Raw genomic sequence first — 14,269 nt, 5'->3', positions numbered from 1 at the left:
CATTATAATTTATAATATTTACTTCTGAAGTATAAAAATAATTTGTTTAAATCAAGAAAGGTTTTTGTGGTTTAACAATAAAAATAAAGTATTATTATTTTATATAAATATGATATTTTATAATTTATTAATAATTTTAAAGATAATATTTTATTTAATTTAATGGAAAGAAATAAATAATGTCTCTATAAAATATATTTAAAAATATTAAAATAAAATAGTTAAACTTTTATACTAATTAAAAGCACACTAGTGTGGAATCTGATTATTTGAGGAAAAAGTTATATTTTACTAAACTAAATGTGTGTTTTATACATATTTATGGATTTTTTGATAATTATTAAAAGTTAATATTTTGAATAATAAAGTTTTTAGGATGATGAAAATAAAAATCATAAAAACTTAAGTTAAAAAACTTATAAAAAGCACAATGGTTAATATTTTTTATGTAATTGATAATGTGGAAAAGGTAGCTAAGAGGTTTGGATTGAAAGTTCACATTAGTAATAATTTATTATTTTTTTGCTTTGATGAAGTGGCAGAGTCCATTTTTGCTTAATAGGTTGTAATTTATGATATAATTTATAAATATACCTATTTTTTAAAGTAAATTTAAATTATTTAACTTATATAAAAAACCTTGATCTAATTTACAAAATAAAGTTTTGGTCTTTTATATTAAAACTTGAATTTATTAACTTAATTTCACTTGTATTGAATATTATAATCCCATGCTCTTAAAACATTTGTAACAATTTTATACTTATTGGGGACAATAAAAATGGGATGGATCATTTTATCATTTAGACCAAGAGGTGCATGGTTTTATAGAACTTTATTTGAGGATGTGACCAAATAAATCTTGGCAACTAGGACTAGATGAATGATCTTTAGAATGTTCAGATCTTTCCCTCTAAATGCTATCAGACCTCTACTTTAAACTATTTTACCTTTAAGTTTTAGGGCTCCTCCACGCCGAACTCGATCGGCTCGGCTATTCCTCGAATGCGAGGTGCTGATTCACATGTACCTCTGCGCAAACATGGCTAAAGCGTGCCGGATCTTCGAGGGCGTCGCTCGTTCTGAGAGCGGTAAGGAATATCTAGCTCTAGAGATATTTCACCGCATGCGCGCTGAGGGATGTGCCCCGGATTCGCCGAGCTTTGTCGCAGCCGTCATGGCGTGCTCCAATCTGGCGGCCAAGGAGGAGAGGCTCGAATTTTGGCCCGAGATCGGTCGATTTGCACACTCAAGCTGACAGGTATGGAGTTCTTTCCAACGTCTACGTGTGTAACGTGCTGAGAATTGAGGAAGCTCGCGGAGTCTTTGAGGGATTCTCCTGCCAAACGTTGTGTCGTGGACGAGTTTGATCCTGGGGCACGAGCTGCCAAACTTGTGATCGAACGGGACTGTACAGTACGTCCTGAATGGCGAGAACAAGGTAGGCATGTTTTTCTTCTCGCTCATGCAGTGCGAGGGCTGCATGCCAGATGGTCAAGCGTTTTGCGGTGCTCAAGACCTTCGGCAGCTTGGCAGCGAGAACAAAAGGCTTTTCCAGGTGTTTAGATCGTTTTGCTCGCAAGTTGTGAGCAGCGGCTACGAGTCTGATGTGTTCGTTGCCACCGCCATGGCTGGCAACATGGCGGAGGCCCGCAGAGTTTTCGAAGGAATGGCCCGTCGAGACGTTGTCTCCTGGACGACAATCATACTGGGACACGCTCAAAACGGTGAAGCCGAGGTGGCCTAGGATTTCTTCTCAAGGATGCAGTCGGATGGAGGGTGTGTAGCGGATGCCAAGGTTTTTGTTGCTGCAATCCTGGCGTGCGCGATACGCAAGAGCCGTTCCAGCGAATCGATGGGACGCTGGTGAAGCTCCGAGCTTTGGAGAAAGGGATGGAAGTTCACAGCAGAGCAGCAAAGCACGGTTTTGATTCAAGAGACGTGTTCGTGGGAAGCAGTTTGGGCGATCTTTACGCGAAGTGCGGCAGCTTGGTGGATGCTCGACAAGTTTTCAACAGAATGCCATCACAGGACGTGGTTTCATGGACGGCATTTGTCCTGGCATACGTAGAAAACGGGGAAGCCGAGACGGGGCTGGAACTGTTTGGACAGGAAGGCTGCGTTCCCGGTTGGCCGGATTGAAAGCCTGTACTTGGCTGGCAGCACTACAGACAGGGAGACAAATTCGCACTCAAGTCTGTGAGAGCGGCCTCGAGAGAAACTTGAGTTCCCTGGTGGACTTCTATTGCGAGTGTGGGAGAATGGGTGAAGCACGACAGGTATTCGATTTATTTGGTTCTAAAACGAAAGACTCTATGATTTGGACGACAGGATACAGTCGCCAAGGCCAGACAGAGAGCGCTATCGACTTCTTCAACCTCAAGCAAGACAGAGGCCTCCGTCCAGATGCCATCACTTTCACGTTTATCCTCGCCGCTTGCAGCCATGCCGGCCTGGTTGACAAGGGAAAGGAGTACTTCGAGCTCGAGCACTACCGGAGGGTGGTGAGGCTGGACGAGAGGCATGGCGCGGCCTTATCCATGGCAAATATCTATTGGAGTCTCAGGATAGTTACTGATAGCAGGAAAGAGATAGCAGGAAGGAGAGCAAGCTAAGATATCATCTCGTTACAGAGCGGTAAGCAAATCTTTCTTACTCTTCTCTACCTACATGACGCCTTGATGTTTCAGGATTTCTCCGATGAGCTCGCCTTTGCCGGAGCCGACGTACCTCCCGCGCACCTCGCCTCCGCGGATGAAGAGAAACGTCGGCACCTCGACGACGTTTCGCTCCTTGAGGAAGGCCATGCAGTCGTCGTTCTCGTCGCCGTGCATGCGCGCAAACACGGCCGTGTCGGCCATCTTCTTGGCCAGCTTGATGACGGTGGGATACACTTTCACGCAGGGGCCGCAGTGCTTGAGACCAACGTCGAGGACAACGAGCTTACCGTCGTCCCTGTGCTTCCGGATGAGGGCCTCGACGTCGCCGCGGCTGTGGAGCTGGGTGATGGCGCTGGAGGAGTCGCCGTAGTAGAGCACGTCCCCAAGCAGCATGTCCTCGGTGATGCCTTCCTCCTCGTGGACCTTCTCGCCGCTCTTGTAGAAGATGAAGTGGGGGACCTTCGCGACGCCCTCCCGGCGGAACATCTCCTTGGTCTCCTCCGACTCGTCAGCCAGTATGAGGCGGAAGACAACGTCCGGGCACGTCCGGCTCAGCTCCACCATGGCCGGATATATCCGCTTGCTGTTGACGCTGTGGCTCTCGGCGTACTCCACCACCACCAGCTTCTCGCCCGCGTCCCGCAGCATCGCCTGGAACTCGAGCTCCGTGGATATCATCTTGACGGGATCCTCTTTGGTGGCGCTGCCATTGCCTTTGTTTCCTTTGGCCGAGGAGGTAGCAGCACCACTGGGTGCTGCTGTCGAAGAGGAAGAAGACGAAGAAGAAGAAATTGGCGAAGAAGCTCTTGTTGGTCTTTCCAGTCTGTAGCACACGTCTCCAATTCCTGGCAGCCGAGCTGTTCTAGAGCTCCTCCAAGCAGCTAGTCCTCTATGGCTACCTCTCTCCCAATTCTTCTCACCCCTGCTAGCAGTGAGAGACGATGAGGCTCCCAAAACTCCTGCCATGGCTGCCCGGCTCAAACTCTCCAGTATCTCGTCGTCCCGAGAGGATAAGAGTAGTGCCAAGTTGCTCCACTCCTCCAAAATATAAAGTGGATCTCCTGATTTTACCCGTTAAGTTTGGCTTTGATCGCTCTCTTTGCTTCGATAGTCTCGTGTTTCGATAGTAAAAGTGGTGCCCGGACGTTGACGGGAAAAAATCTCTTTCGCGGTCGTAAGGCTTTGGTTTAGTTTGAGGGGTCTCTTCTCACGAGTACTTAAACTTTTTGTGCGAAGGCGAGGCCACGATGACTCTCTTTAGGCCCGTGTCCACGCCGTCGTGGTCGCAGTGATCAGTGTATGTAGTCCTCCTCGACAATCTCGGGCCTGGCGATTCCCTCTCCTCCACTTTCTTCCACCTTGAGTTCCGGCTTGACGAGGAGGCCTCATCGCGCTTTCGTTTCCTGCGTTCCTCGTGTTCCTCCCGTTTCTTTTTCTTGTGCTGCTTGGAGTCGTCCGGCCTGTGTCTCTTCTTGTACTTGAACTTCTTCGGCTGCATTGTGTCGGCATCGGGTAGCTCCTCTATTGGATCGAAAAAGTACGTGCAAGCCTTAGCGTCACCGGCCGTCGTGCGCTTCCTGTTGGTTAGAATGCTGTCGCCGCGAATGATTCGGCCCAGTATTCCAGTATTTCCAGTGTTTGCAGTAGTCGTTGCCAACAGCCTGTGGGCAAGGACGAATGCCGCACGGATCTACAACAAGCAGCTCTTGTAAACGTATACACATCACTTTAAAGTCTTCTCGCGTACCTTGGGAATCTGGAAAGAGTTCTTTCCTATATCGTTCTCTGGTGCCTGGAATATGTAAGCGTTTTACTATCTGCAGTACAAATATGTAGAAATAATACCTGAGGATCCTCGACAGCTAGCAAAAACGGCCGTTTGTAATCAACAAACCTGCAAGTTGCATCACAAAGAGTCCTTGACCAAACAGAATATATTAAACTTACCCCTTCGAAACCTTCGAGAAAAACCTTCCACCATCAGCGCAAGAGACCCCAACCTCTCTTATGTTGAGACTACGACCAAACAAATCAAAGAAGTCCAGCTGCAATAAAATATAGAAATGAGAGATTCAGATGGAACAAAATTCGTGTGTACTACCAGCAAAACACCCAGATTAGTTTCGAGATTGCCGCCATGATGCCGACTCGGGTGCATCTGGGAAGAAAGTCAATCAGCAGATAATACAGAAGTCATGATATGCTTTACCTGAAGATGCGTAATGAGCATGATTAGAAGACCATATGAGCCTATTCCACCACAGTACACCTACAACATCAACGGTTAAACCTTTCCTTGCCATGATCAAATTATACCTCATTCAGTTCTCTTTGTTGAAGAAAGATCTTTAGCACCATGCATAAAGGCCGCAGAGGAGGCAAAGTTCCAATAGCTCGCTGTTTGGAAGGAGCACAGTCACATACAAAAATCCTTCTAACTTCCATAATGAAGTCACCTGTATGAACTTTGCTGCTTCGGGTCCATTTCTTAAATCGAAACTAAGGAGCGGAAGAAAAGGAAATTCAAGACGAATGAAATGGCTTATCACGCTGCTTCACCTGATATCAAATGAAATTCCACTCGTTGATTCCACAAACTTTATAATCGGGACGCGTGCTTTTGATATGATCTGCATCAAGACAGCAGTTAGTTGTGATTCCAATTACAATTGTCTACCGTTATTTTCCTGGCCAACTTTCGCTTCCTAAGCTCTATGGAAATTGCTCTAAGACCGCTTACGATCCTATCGCATCCTGAGTCTAGAATCACAGCCTGCAATTTTTGTGTTCAGAAAAGAGAAAACTAAACAAATCAGAACGGGCTGTCTCACATCAATGTCGCTCGTCGGAAGATAGAGCCCAGTAGCATATGATCCAAAAATTTCAATCTAGAACCAAAAGCAAACAAGGCTGGATCCATAATCAAGAAAAAAGAATGAAGCGGACCTTACAGTGTGACCACAGCGACTTTATCGCATTGCTTATACGATTAATAGCTGCAGCACGTTCGGCCTCTTCCTCCACAGTCGGTGAGATGAACGTACAAAAATCTAAAATCTCTGAAGCACAGGAAAAAAAAAATGAGCTCGTTAGCTCCCAGAAAAAGTGCGCGAACCTTGATGGAGCTGGAGCACTGGACTCCGGAAATTCGTTTCTCTAGCCTCCATCCACGGCCAAATCTTCTTGTCATTGTAGTTGTCCACTTCCAGGTCCAACTCGTCACTGGCGGCGAGATTTACCAAGGCCTCGTCGGGATCCTCTTCCTGCTCCACGGCTTTCACAAGCCCGTCGACAGCGAGCGAAATGTAGTCAATCTCCGCCTCGCCATCGCTGATTTCAATCACGCTTCCCGGAGCGGCGGAAGCACCCGGATTTCCATCCTCGCTTCTCACAGCCGGCGCCTCTACAATCTCATCTGCATCACCTAGGGCGAAATCCATGCCGATCGGCGCCAGTCGATCGTAGACGAACGCATTGCTGCCTTCCATGGCCGAGCCGAGCTATAAACCCTAGCTAGGGCGAAAAGATTCTAATTTTAGGGGAATATCCCGCTGTGAGCTGCGGCCAATAAGAACTGCCCACGTCACTATTGTGGAGCACCGAGAGAGAGAGAGAGAGAGCGATGGCGCCTGGAGCCGCGACTTCCGAGCTCGAGAGCTTCGCTCAAGCGAGAGGAGTGGAAAATTTCCTGGTATGTAAACGAGCAGCGATCTCGAGCGCCACGGTCCTAGCTAAAGATTTGCGAAAAAACAATCAATGCAGATAAGTTTCGTGGACCTATTAGGCGTGTCTCGAGCGAAGCTCGTTCCAAAGTCAGCAATCCGCGAGATGGAGATCAAAGGAGCTGGGTTTGCTGGCTATGCCGCACACTTTGACATGAGTCCAGCGGATCCCGACCTGGTGAAGCCAATAGAGAAGAGAGAGTGCGACTTAAAAAGAGCGTTTTTTTCTTCTAGTTTGCGGTGCCTGATCCTCGAAGCGTGATCCAACTTCCATGGAAACCAGCAGTAGCTTGGGTGGCCAGCGATTTGTACATGAACGGCAAGCCCGTACAACAGGATCCTCGCAGAGTCTTACGAACTCAGGTGTGTCAAAACTCTTTTCTTGAGAAGAATTCATGGCTTTCACAGGTTGAGATTGCCGAGAGTAAACACTTGAGGATGAAAACCGGGGTCGAATGCGAGTTTTTCATCCTGTCCGGAAGTAGCGATGTTCATCAGCTGTCGGATCGATTGGATAAGGCAGAGAAACCAGGCTACGAACAGGTAAGAAACAGGGAAAAATACAAGAGAGAAGAAAACCATAACTTGTTGCTTACCACCAGATTGCTCTCATGAGACGGTACGACCTGATCTCGGAAGTTCTTCACTACTTGGAAGTTCTTGGATGGAAACCATATCAGGCTGATCACGAGGTTCAACCTTTTGGTTTTTATCGTCATCTTCCCAGCTTCTTTTTTCTTGCTCCAGGATGCAAATGGTCAGTTTGAGATTAACTGGGAGTATGACGATTGCATCGCTACTGCTGATAAGCACGTCTTCTTCAAGTTCATGGTGAAATCACTAGCTGAAAAATATGGTACCTCTTCTTTTCTTTCTTCGCTTTCTCGAGCTCTATCGATTGATCTCCTGTGGTCTTTTCTCAGGTCTCAAGGCGACGTTTATGCCCAAACCTTTTGTAAACCAAACTGGCAATGGAACACATTGCCATGTCTCTGTCTGGGATACTTCCGGCGAGCACAACGTTTTCCTTGACAAGCAGGACAAGCTTGTGAGCTTTCCCCAGTCTTTTACCTTCGTTTTGATCTCTTTCTCTTTCCTTGCAGGGATTGTCCACGACTGCTTATGAGTTCCTCGGAGGAGTGCTCCAAAACACCAAGTCGATCACTGCCATTCTCAACCCCACCGTCAATAGCTACAAGCGCATCGATGGAAGCACCACCCTTTCTGGCTCTTCATGGGCTCCTTGCTCCATCGCATACACTGGAAACAATCGTACTCACTTAATACGGTACAAAAGGCCAGAGAACTTCCGTCGTTGCAGACTTAACAAGCTTTTATGCAGCATACCCGACGGTGGTCGATTCGAACTTCGTCTCGCAGATGGAGCAGTCAATCCATATCTTTTCCAGGCTGCCATCTTGGGTGAGTTTCAAGTGATTTACGTGTAGCTCTGAACCTCGCAACTTTCTCGCAGCTTGTGGCCTTCACGGGCTTGATCATCACGTCCATCCGGGACCATCAGCCGATTGGAACGGCCATCTTCCGCCACCTGAAGGGAAGGTAGCGAGTTTTCTCATTCTGTCCTTCGGAAGTAGAACTCTGTAGCATGGCTGTTGTTTTCCTGTCTTTTCTTTTCTTTGCAGGCAGTGCAAATTCTTCCCACCAGTCTAGCCGAAGCTCTGAAAGAATTCTCTGCTTCTGCCACCTTGAGAAAGGTAAGCTTTTGCTTTCTCGAGAGCTCTGCTTATCCTTGTGCGACAGGCTCTTGGCGAAGAATTTGTCACGAGCTACTCGAAGATCCAGACTGAACGATGGAGATCCTTCACACAACACTTGAGCAAATGGGAAATCGATAACACCATTGACTGCTGAAACTCGAAACCTCGTTGCAATGCAAATGGCTACTTTGGGATACGCCACCGGCTATTCTCTCCCGAAGTTTTCCATTTTTCCGAGCTCTTCATTTTCGCCTTCCATTCCTTCTTAGATGCTCCCCCCTCATCCTCATTCTTCACTTGCAAGTTTGCCTCGTCGTCGTCTTCATTCCCTTCTCTAATCCTTTTCCCCTCCGCTTGGAGATCCCCGATCATCATCTCCGTCGTCTTCGTGGTTATTCCTCGAACATACCATGAGACTGGCGGCGGTGGAATCAGAACTGGCTGAACTTCCTGATGGAGATTCACAAGTGACGCTACTCTGCCTGCTTCACCCGGCTCACCATCCACGTAAAACGGCTTTATCTCCCAGGTTCCTTCAAATCTCTTCATAAATCCTTCCTTGGCTAGCTTGTAGCTAACCTGGGAAGGAAAAGAATGGTCAGTAAGTTTGTGCTACATTAAAATCTCCTCACCGTGTGTGAGCTTTGATCCTCGTCGACAAGCACACGCACGTCTATAGTCCCTGAGAACCACAGGAACTTCCAAATGGCAGCTTGCTCGACCTCTACAAGCTGCCTGTTGTTCTCGGCTTTAATCACCTTGCGGTATTTTACCTCCTAGAGATTCGAGCTAAAGCAGGAACACAAAAAACACGACAAAACTTACCTTGATGTTCTTGAAGACGCGCTTGTTTCCTGGATCAGTGATGATCCCAAACACAGCTTCCGGTGGGAGGCCAACTTTAAATGTGGATTTCAAGTGGCACAGAGTTCCTTTGGGAACAGTAACCTGGGAAAGTAGCAACAGCCAGTCAAAACCAATCCAGTCGATCCTACGCAACGCTCGTACTGCAGTGATCGGCGGCTCATCGACCCAGGATGGGTTGCTTCTCCACAGTTTGAGCTGATCCCAAAATCTCTCCCGAAAAGCCGGCACCGAATCCCTCGATTCCTGGAAGACATTGCGACGTGCTTGCTCGAATCAGTCACCAGCGAAAACCCTCGCTTACCTCGGATTTCGCTGTCTCCCTGTCCATCCTCTCAACTCAAACCAAAAAAAAAGTGATTCGAACTCTCGTTCTCTATTTGCCTTTTTTCTTAGAATATTTGAGTATATTCTAAGACATTAATATCAAAGTTTAGTATAAGAAAACCATATCTATAATCAGGATTTAATGACATATAAACTGCACCTGACACAACCTAAAAACATCATTTTTCCCAACGAGTCAAGGCACTAAAGCATGGTCTAGGAATGTGGTTCAGATCAATCACATAAAAAACCTTGTTGATCAGCTTGCAACTTGATGATTCAATTTTAAAACACATGGTTTTTGTGGACTTAAGTTTAGAGCAAGTGGAGTAAATGGCACTCTAAATTGCTATGGCAATCAATTTATATTACAATGTCATAATCTTGCCAAAGTTCCATATTGATCAGACAAAGTGGATCCTCTAGATGCTCAACATCAAGATCCTTTAATCCGAGTATATTACTCCCTCATCAAGATCCTTTAATCCAAGTATATTACTCCCTCATCATAATGTATGCTTTGCACTAGGTGGACTTGCTTTTAGTGATAAAGCAATGAAGTTTCATACTTTTGAAGACTTGGTTTTTAGAGCATTGATCTTTTGTAACACATATGATCATGAGATCAAGATGAGATTTATTTTTGGAACTTTGGGGGATATAATATAACTATTAAAAGCTCTTTACTTAAATCTGCCCCGTAATTAGTACCTCCTTAATTATACATATCAAACATCCATAAGTATATCTTTTATTTTTATAGAGCCACATTACCACATTGCACAAGAATCCTAGCCAGTAGTGAGCACTAAGTACAAGGCCAAGAATACAAACTAGGATGGTGGACTAGATTAAAAGTGCTAAGAAAAAATTAGAAGAATTCAGCCCATTTAAAGGTTTGTACAAATTTAAACTAATCATGCTAACTTTCCCATGGATGACTAAGTCTATTTTGTGGACAGATATGTGGCCTAAGCCTGGCTTGTTCTTGATCTGTTGCTAGTACTTGAGCTTGAGCCACTACTTAGTGCAGGAGTTCTGTGAGCACTTCCCGTCCATCGTACGTGAGTTTCTAGCTTTGCAAAGATTTCACGATCCTACTGAGCCATGATCCCTGACAATCAACTAGGGGTCAAAGAGCACATCATTTGAGCATGCACACTACAATCTGACTGCCGGAAATGAACATCCACCAGTGTGGTATCAAGCACACTTATTAATGCATGGCGCTTTACGGAGCAGAGTGCTAGCCCCCAACTTAGTCTGAACTTGTGGAACAAACTGGAGGCCTCAACAAACACTTCATTTTACAAAGCCCCATGTCCAATCCTTGTTCTCTACACAGCACTGGAATTCCTAGTATGGAGACTCACATACATCTATAGCAGGTACTTTATACACCAACAAAAGCTGGCAGATGCCGCCATACAAGAATTATAGGAGATGGCAGACTCTGAACAACTTTGATGTTGGACTTCCTCCTTGGGGCTAGACTTAAACTCCTTGTGCACAGAGCCCGTCGAGGACCTCACATATTGGACGTGACAACCTCTTCAGGAATGGGGCCACATGGACAATATTCCTATGACAAAGGTTCGATGTGCATTCGGGATATAACAACCTCACCCCCTTCCAAGGATTCTTCCGAGTTACCAAATGCGATGGCATCAACTCGTGGAGGAACTAGGATGCCACACTAAGCCTAAGAGTTAAAGAGAGCTGAGAGAAAGTGGAGGACATGAACCACGTCGTGAATGACTGTCTGACATATAAACACCTCCAAAGGCCACCAATCCCATCCTTGGTGGTACAAGATGGATGATCCAACTGCCTGAATTCTTGCTGGAGGTGGAACTCAGTGGTGCATGGGCTCGTGGTCTTTACATCAACCAGTAACACTTTGTATTGAGATTTCTTCTTAGAATTCTGAAAACAGTAAGCTTAAACTTTGAACGACGGTAAAAGCATATTTCTCTTTCCTTCTTTTCTGTCTGTCGGTTGGCGGGTTGGAATTTATGATTGCTACCGAAAGGGACCATGCAGTTTTTTGTTACACAAGAACAATCAAACACCGAATTGTTTGGGTGGACGCCATTCAAAGGGCATTGACCCTTTCTTTCAATCTTTTCACGATACTTTTGTCCGGTTGGTGATTCTCTCCGACCTCTCTAATCTTTGCTTCCGTGTCACCATCGATAGAATCTCTCTCTGTTACTGCGGCTTGGATTTATACACACCACCTCCGCTTAGGCCAAAAGCTCATTTTGTTGGCGCGCTAAAAACTCGCGACGCCCGGGTTTGCTGGCCAGCTCGGCCGCATTAAAGACGCTGCTGGCCAGGCGGAGCGAGGCTGTACCCTTCTCTGCCTGTTCTTCAATTCCCAACGCTACCTCCTTCATTCATTCCCCGCCTATATTTCTCGAGACATCCCACCGTGCCTCCCAGTGAGTGGTCTCTCTCCCTCCGAAGTGGCGAGAACAATCCACCCATCAGCTCGAGCTATGGAGTCAGCGGCGGCGATCTCTCTCGCGCTTTCCTTCTACCTCCTCCTCCTCTCCGCCACTCTCGCAGAGTCGACCTCCCCAACTCGCCCACGTAATGGAGCCCATCCCAGTGGTACAAGTGAGTTGGAGCTCTCTCTTTTGAAGCAACGCGCTCTCTTGCAGCATTTCTAACAAGTGGTTTCTTACAGACCACAAGTACTCGTTCCTCAAGGATGCATCCCGATCGCCACCCGCCAAGCAATACGACTACATTATCGTGGGCGGCGGCGCCGCTGGCTGCGCCATGGCCGCCACCCTCTCCGCCAAGCATTCGGTCCTCCTCCTGGAGCGCGGCGGCGTGCCTTACGGCGTCTCCACCATCGAGCGCGTCGACGGCTTCCACGTCAATCTCCTCGACTACGACAACTACACGTCCGTGGCGCAGGGCTACCGGTCCGAGGACGGCGTGCTGAGCCACCGCGGCCGCGTCCTGGGCGGCGGCACGGCGCTCAATGCCGGCTTCTACACGCGCGCTAGCCGGGCAGAGGTGGCCATGTTTGGCTGGGAGCCCGAGCTGGTCGAGCAGGGCTACCGCTGGGTGGAGGCGAAGGTGGCGTTCAAGCCCGTGGTGCCCGAGTGGCAGGCGGCGCTCAAGGCAGCCATGATCCAGTCCGGGGTGGTGCCTGACAATGGGTTCACGTACGAGCACCTCGTCGGCTCCAAGGTGGGCGGCACCATCTTCGATCCCCAGGGCAAGCGGCACACCGCTGCGGACCTCCTGGAGTACGCCACCCCGGCCAACACTCGCGTCCTCATCCACGCCACGGTGCACAAGGTCCTCTTTGATCCAGCCTCGGGTAAGTCTCGGACTGTCTTTCCTGGTCTCATGTCTGCGTCGATCTCGAATGCTTGCTCGACGGTTTTGAATGTTTGCAGGAAGTACTAACATTAACTTTTCACGAGAGACGTGTTCTTTGTTCTTGTGTGTGTAATGATGTTCGCCTTTAATGTCCCCATAACGTAGCTTACCGCCACCTTTTTGTCCTCCGTCCGCAGTCAAGTCCGGCAAACCGCGCGCCGTCGGCGTATCGTACACGGACAAGCTGGGCGGCTCCCACACCGCGACGCTGGCACCGCGCGGCGAGGTGATCGTCTCCTCGGGCGCCGTGGGCAGCCCGCAGCTCCTCCAGCTGAGCGGCATCGGCCCAAAGTCGGAGCTCTCGGCGCTGGGCATCCCGCTCGTTCTGGACCACCCCCAGGTTGGGCAAGCGATGGCGGACAACCCGAACAACGTCTTCTTCAGCGCCGGCTCCACGGAGCAGCCATACTCGCTCGTCAACGTCGCTGGCATCACCGAGTTCGGCAGCTACATCGAGGAGCTCAGCGCGGGGCAAAACACCACGGGCTTGATCCAGTGCTTCGTGCAGATGCTCAAGGACCCGGCCAAGCTCGTCAACCCGGCGTACCTGGAGCTCGTCCGCAGCCCCCCGGACTTCGTGCTCCCATATCTCCCACAGCTCACGTACGTGGTCCAGAAGGTCTCGGGGCCCTTCTCCAAGGGGTTCTTGCGGCTGAAGACCACGGACGTGAGGGACAACCCGATCGTTCGCTACAATTACTACCAGCACCCGCGGGATCTGGCGGTGTGCGTCCAGGCGGTGAAGGTGATCAGCAAGACGGTGCGCGCGCCGGCATTCCACAAGTTTAGCTACCAGAAGGCGAGCCAGGTGCCGCAGAACCTGGCGTTCGTGCTCCAGGCGGCCAGCGGATTCATACCGCCGGCGGACACGTCCAACGACACCGCGCTGGCGCAGTACTGTGTGGATAGCGTGGTTACCATCTGGCACGCGCATGGTGGGTGCCTGGTTGGGGGCGTGGTGGACAAGGAGCACCGGGTGATCGGCACCGAGGCGCTGCGGGTGATCGACATCTCTACGTTCAACTCGACGCCGGGGGCCAATCCTCAGGCCACGGTGATGATGCTTGGGAGGTGAGAGCTAGAAGTTTTGGCGATGGTGTTCTTGGCTGATCCGGTTGTGTGCTTCTCTCTCTCTCTCAGGTACATGGGGCTGCGGATGATGCAACAGCGCAAGCAGGAGGAGCTGGAAGCGGCCGGGAGAGAACACTGAATTGGCGAGCTGGGTGAGACGTGAGAGAGCGAAGGATCTTGCAATTCGTCCGTCCGTGTAGCTCGCTCTGTATACTTGCTGGGTGTTTGAGCAGCTTATGGTTGATTTGTGCCCATTCGAATGGAAAGAATTAGTCTCGGCTCTCTTTGTCCTTCGCGCTTGAGTGCGCTCTTGGGGAGGAATTGATTTCTCCCTGGTGCAGTGAGGAGACTGGAAAAAGTTTGAATTCATGCAATCAATCGAGAGGTTTGCTGTACTGGAATGATACAGATCACCCCATGTACTGTAATTCAAGTGGGAGTAGCCAATTCTGTCAGGAATGTCGAGATTGATGTGACTGGCACTCTGTTTTTAGGGTTCTTTCGA

At 48.6% G+C, this 14,269-nt stretch overlaps 6 protein-coding genes across 10 annotated transcripts; 3 read left to right on the top strand and 3 right to left on the bottom strand.

The window, feature by feature from the left end:
• Nucleotides 1–976: 976 nt before the first annotated feature.
• Nucleotides 977–2,627, top strand: LOC112342061 (pentatricopeptide repeat-containing protein At2g02750-like). 4 transcript variants are annotated; one of them, XM_024663267.1, is made up of 3 exons: nucleotides 977–1,091; nucleotides 1,173–1,261; nucleotides 1,315–2,627. In XM_024663267.1, exon 3 carries the CDS (start codon nucleotides 2,043–2,045, stop codon nucleotides 2,613–2,615), a length of 573 nt encoding a protein of 190 aa, XP_024519035.1. In that variant the 5' UTR covers nucleotides 977–1,091; nucleotides 1,173–1,261; nucleotides 1,315–2,042; the 3' UTR covers nucleotides 2,616–2,627. The 4 variants fall into 4 exon arrangements, with proteins under 4 accessions (XP_024519035.1, XP_024519034.1, XP_024519036.1 ...); XM_024663266.1 differs by having other exon boundaries at nucleotides 977–1,261; nucleotides 1,315–1,441; nucleotides 1,491–2,627; XM_024663268.1 differs by having other exon boundaries at nucleotides 977–1,261; nucleotides 1,315–1,558; nucleotides 1,657–2,627.
• LOC9636372 (thioredoxin-like protein CDSP32, chloroplastic) lies at nucleotides 2,593–3,839 on the bottom strand. Its single transcript, XM_002989451.2, has one exon. The coding sequence runs from the start codon at nucleotides 3,624–3,626 to the stop codon at nucleotides 2,667–2,669; it is 960 nt and encodes a 319-aa protein (XP_002989497.2). The 5' UTR covers nucleotides 3,627–3,839; the 3' UTR covers nucleotides 2,593–2,666.
• LOC9636676 (non-canonical poly(A) RNA polymerase PAPD5) lies at nucleotides 3,825–6,168 on the bottom strand. The gene is made up of 13 exons (XM_024663265.1): nucleotides 5,776–6,168; nucleotides 5,607–5,719; nucleotides 5,492–5,548; nucleotides 5,338–5,433; nucleotides 5,220–5,290; nucleotides 5,117–5,159; nucleotides 4,977–5,057; nucleotides 4,870–4,929; nucleotides 4,762–4,818; nucleotides 4,608–4,705; nucleotides 4,506–4,554; nucleotides 4,408–4,452; nucleotides 3,825–4,350 (listed from the first exon to the last, which is right to left on the bottom strand). Exons 1-13 carry the CDS (start codon nucleotides 6,146–6,148, stop codon nucleotides 3,868–3,870), a joined length of 1,626 nt encoding a protein of 541 aa, XP_024519033.1. The 5' UTR covers nucleotides 6,149–6,168; the 3' UTR covers nucleotides 3,825–3,867.
• Nucleotides 6,169–6,262: 94 nt separating this feature from the next.
• LOC9636675 (glutamine synthetase) lies at nucleotides 6,263–8,750 on the top strand. 2 transcript variants are annotated; one of them, XM_024663356.1, is made up of 12 exons: nucleotides 6,263–6,351; nucleotides 6,423–6,560; nucleotides 6,617–6,745; nucleotides 6,791–6,925; nucleotides 6,985–7,074; nucleotides 7,130–7,238; nucleotides 7,306–7,430; nucleotides 7,486–7,670; nucleotides 7,725–7,804; nucleotides 7,857–7,942; nucleotides 8,026–8,097; nucleotides 8,144–8,750. In XM_024663356.1, exons 1-12 carry the CDS (start codon nucleotides 6,283–6,285, stop codon nucleotides 8,252–8,254), a joined length of 1,329 nt encoding a protein of 442 aa, XP_024519124.1. In that variant the 5' UTR covers nucleotides 6,263–6,282; the 3' UTR covers nucleotides 8,255–8,750. The 2 variants fall into 2 exon arrangements, with proteins under 2 accessions (XP_024519124.1, XP_024519123.1); XM_024663355.1 differs by having other exon boundaries at nucleotides 6,267–6,351; nucleotides 6,617–6,925.
• Nucleotides 8,225–9,310, bottom strand: LOC112342091. Its single transcript, XM_024663357.1, has 5 exons — nucleotides 9,269–9,310; nucleotides 9,109–9,210; nucleotides 8,926–9,048; nucleotides 8,733–8,876; nucleotides 8,225–8,679 (listed from the first exon to the last, which is right to left on the bottom strand). Exons 1-5 carry the CDS (start codon nucleotides 9,293–9,295, stop codon nucleotides 8,284–8,286), a joined length of 792 nt encoding a protein of 263 aa, XP_024519125.1. The 5' UTR covers nucleotides 9,296–9,310; the 3' UTR covers nucleotides 8,225–8,283.
• A 2,359-nt stretch (nucleotides 9,311–11,669) lies between these two features.
• On the top strand, nucleotides 11,670–14,192 carry LOC9636674 ((R)-mandelonitrile lyase-like). The gene is made up of 4 exons (XM_024663334.1): nucleotides 11,670–11,913; nucleotides 11,984–12,631; nucleotides 12,831–13,764; nucleotides 13,834–14,192. Exons 1-4 carry the CDS (start codon nucleotides 11,793–11,795, stop codon nucleotides 13,901–13,903), a joined length of 1,773 nt encoding a protein of 590 aa, XP_024519102.1. The 5' UTR covers nucleotides 11,670–11,792; the 3' UTR covers nucleotides 13,904–14,192.
• The last annotated feature ends 77 nt before the right edge of the window (nucleotides 14,193–14,269 follow it).

This window comes from Selaginella moellendorffii, unplaced genomic scaffold (assembly GCF_000143415.4).
Source record: "Selaginella moellendorffii unplaced genomic scaffold, v1.0 SELMOscaffold_98, whole genome shotgun sequence".
NCBI lineage: Eukaryota > Viridiplantae > Streptophyta > Lycopodiopsida > Selaginellales > Selaginellaceae > Selaginella > Selaginella moellendorffii.
Note: the sequence above shows the minus strand (reverse complement) of the source record. Positions and strands in the feature narration are given on the sequence as shown.

Coding starts and splice junctions, on each gene's coding strand:
- LOC112342061 (XM_024663267.1), top strand. CDS start 2,043: ATGGACGGCATTTGTCCTGGCATACGTAGAAAACGGGGAAGCCGAGAC.
- LOC9636674 (XM_024663334.1), top strand. CDS start 11,793: ATGGAGTCAGCGGCGGCGATCTCTCTCGCGCTTTCCTTCTACCTCCTC. Junction 12,632..12,830: donor CCTCTTTGATCCAGCCTCGG/GTAAGTCTCGGA, acceptor CTCCGTCCGCAG/TCAAGTCCGGCAAACCGCGC. Junction 13,765..13,833: donor ACGGTGATGATGCTTGGGAG/GTGAGAGCTAGA, acceptor TCTCTCTCTCAG/GTACATGGGGCTGCGGATGA.
- LOC9636676 (XM_024663265.1), bottom strand. CDS start 6,148: ATGGAAGGCAGCAATGCGTTCGTCTACGATCGACTGGCGCCGATCGGC. Junction 5,291..5,337: donor AGTTGGCCAGGAAAATAACG/GTAGACAATTGT, acceptor GTCTTGATGCAG/ATCATATCAAAAGCACGCGT. Junction 5,058..5,116: donor AAGCAGCAAAGTTCATACAG/GTGACTTCATTA, acceptor CCTTCCAAACAG/CGAGCTATTGGAACTTTGCC.
- LOC9636372 (XM_002989451.2), bottom strand. CDS start 3,626: ATGGCAGGAGTTTTGGGAGCCTCATCGTCTCTCACTGCTAGCAGGGGT.
- LOC9636675 (XM_024663355.1), top strand. CDS start 6,283: ATGGCGCCTGGAGCCGCGACTTCCGAGCTCGAGAGCTTCGCTCAAGCG. Junction 6,926..6,984: donor AGAAACCAGGCTACGAACAG/GTAAGAAACAGG, acceptor GCTTACCACCAG/ATTGCTCTCATGAGACGGTA. Junction 7,805..7,856: donor TTTCCAGGCTGCCATCTTGG/GTGAGTTTCAAG, acceptor ACTTTCTCGCAG/CTTGTGGCCTTCACGGGCTT.
- LOC112342091 (XM_024663357.1), bottom strand. CDS start 9,295: ATGGACAGGGAGACAGCGAAATCCGAG. Junction 9,211..9,268: donor GGGAGACAGCGAAATCCGAG/GTAAGCGAGGGT, acceptor AATGTCTTCCAG/GAATCGAGGGATTCGGTGCC. Junction 9,049..9,108: donor ATGAGCCGCCGATCACTGCA/GTACGAGCGTTG, acceptor CTACTTTCCCAG/GTTACTGTTCCCAAAGGAAC.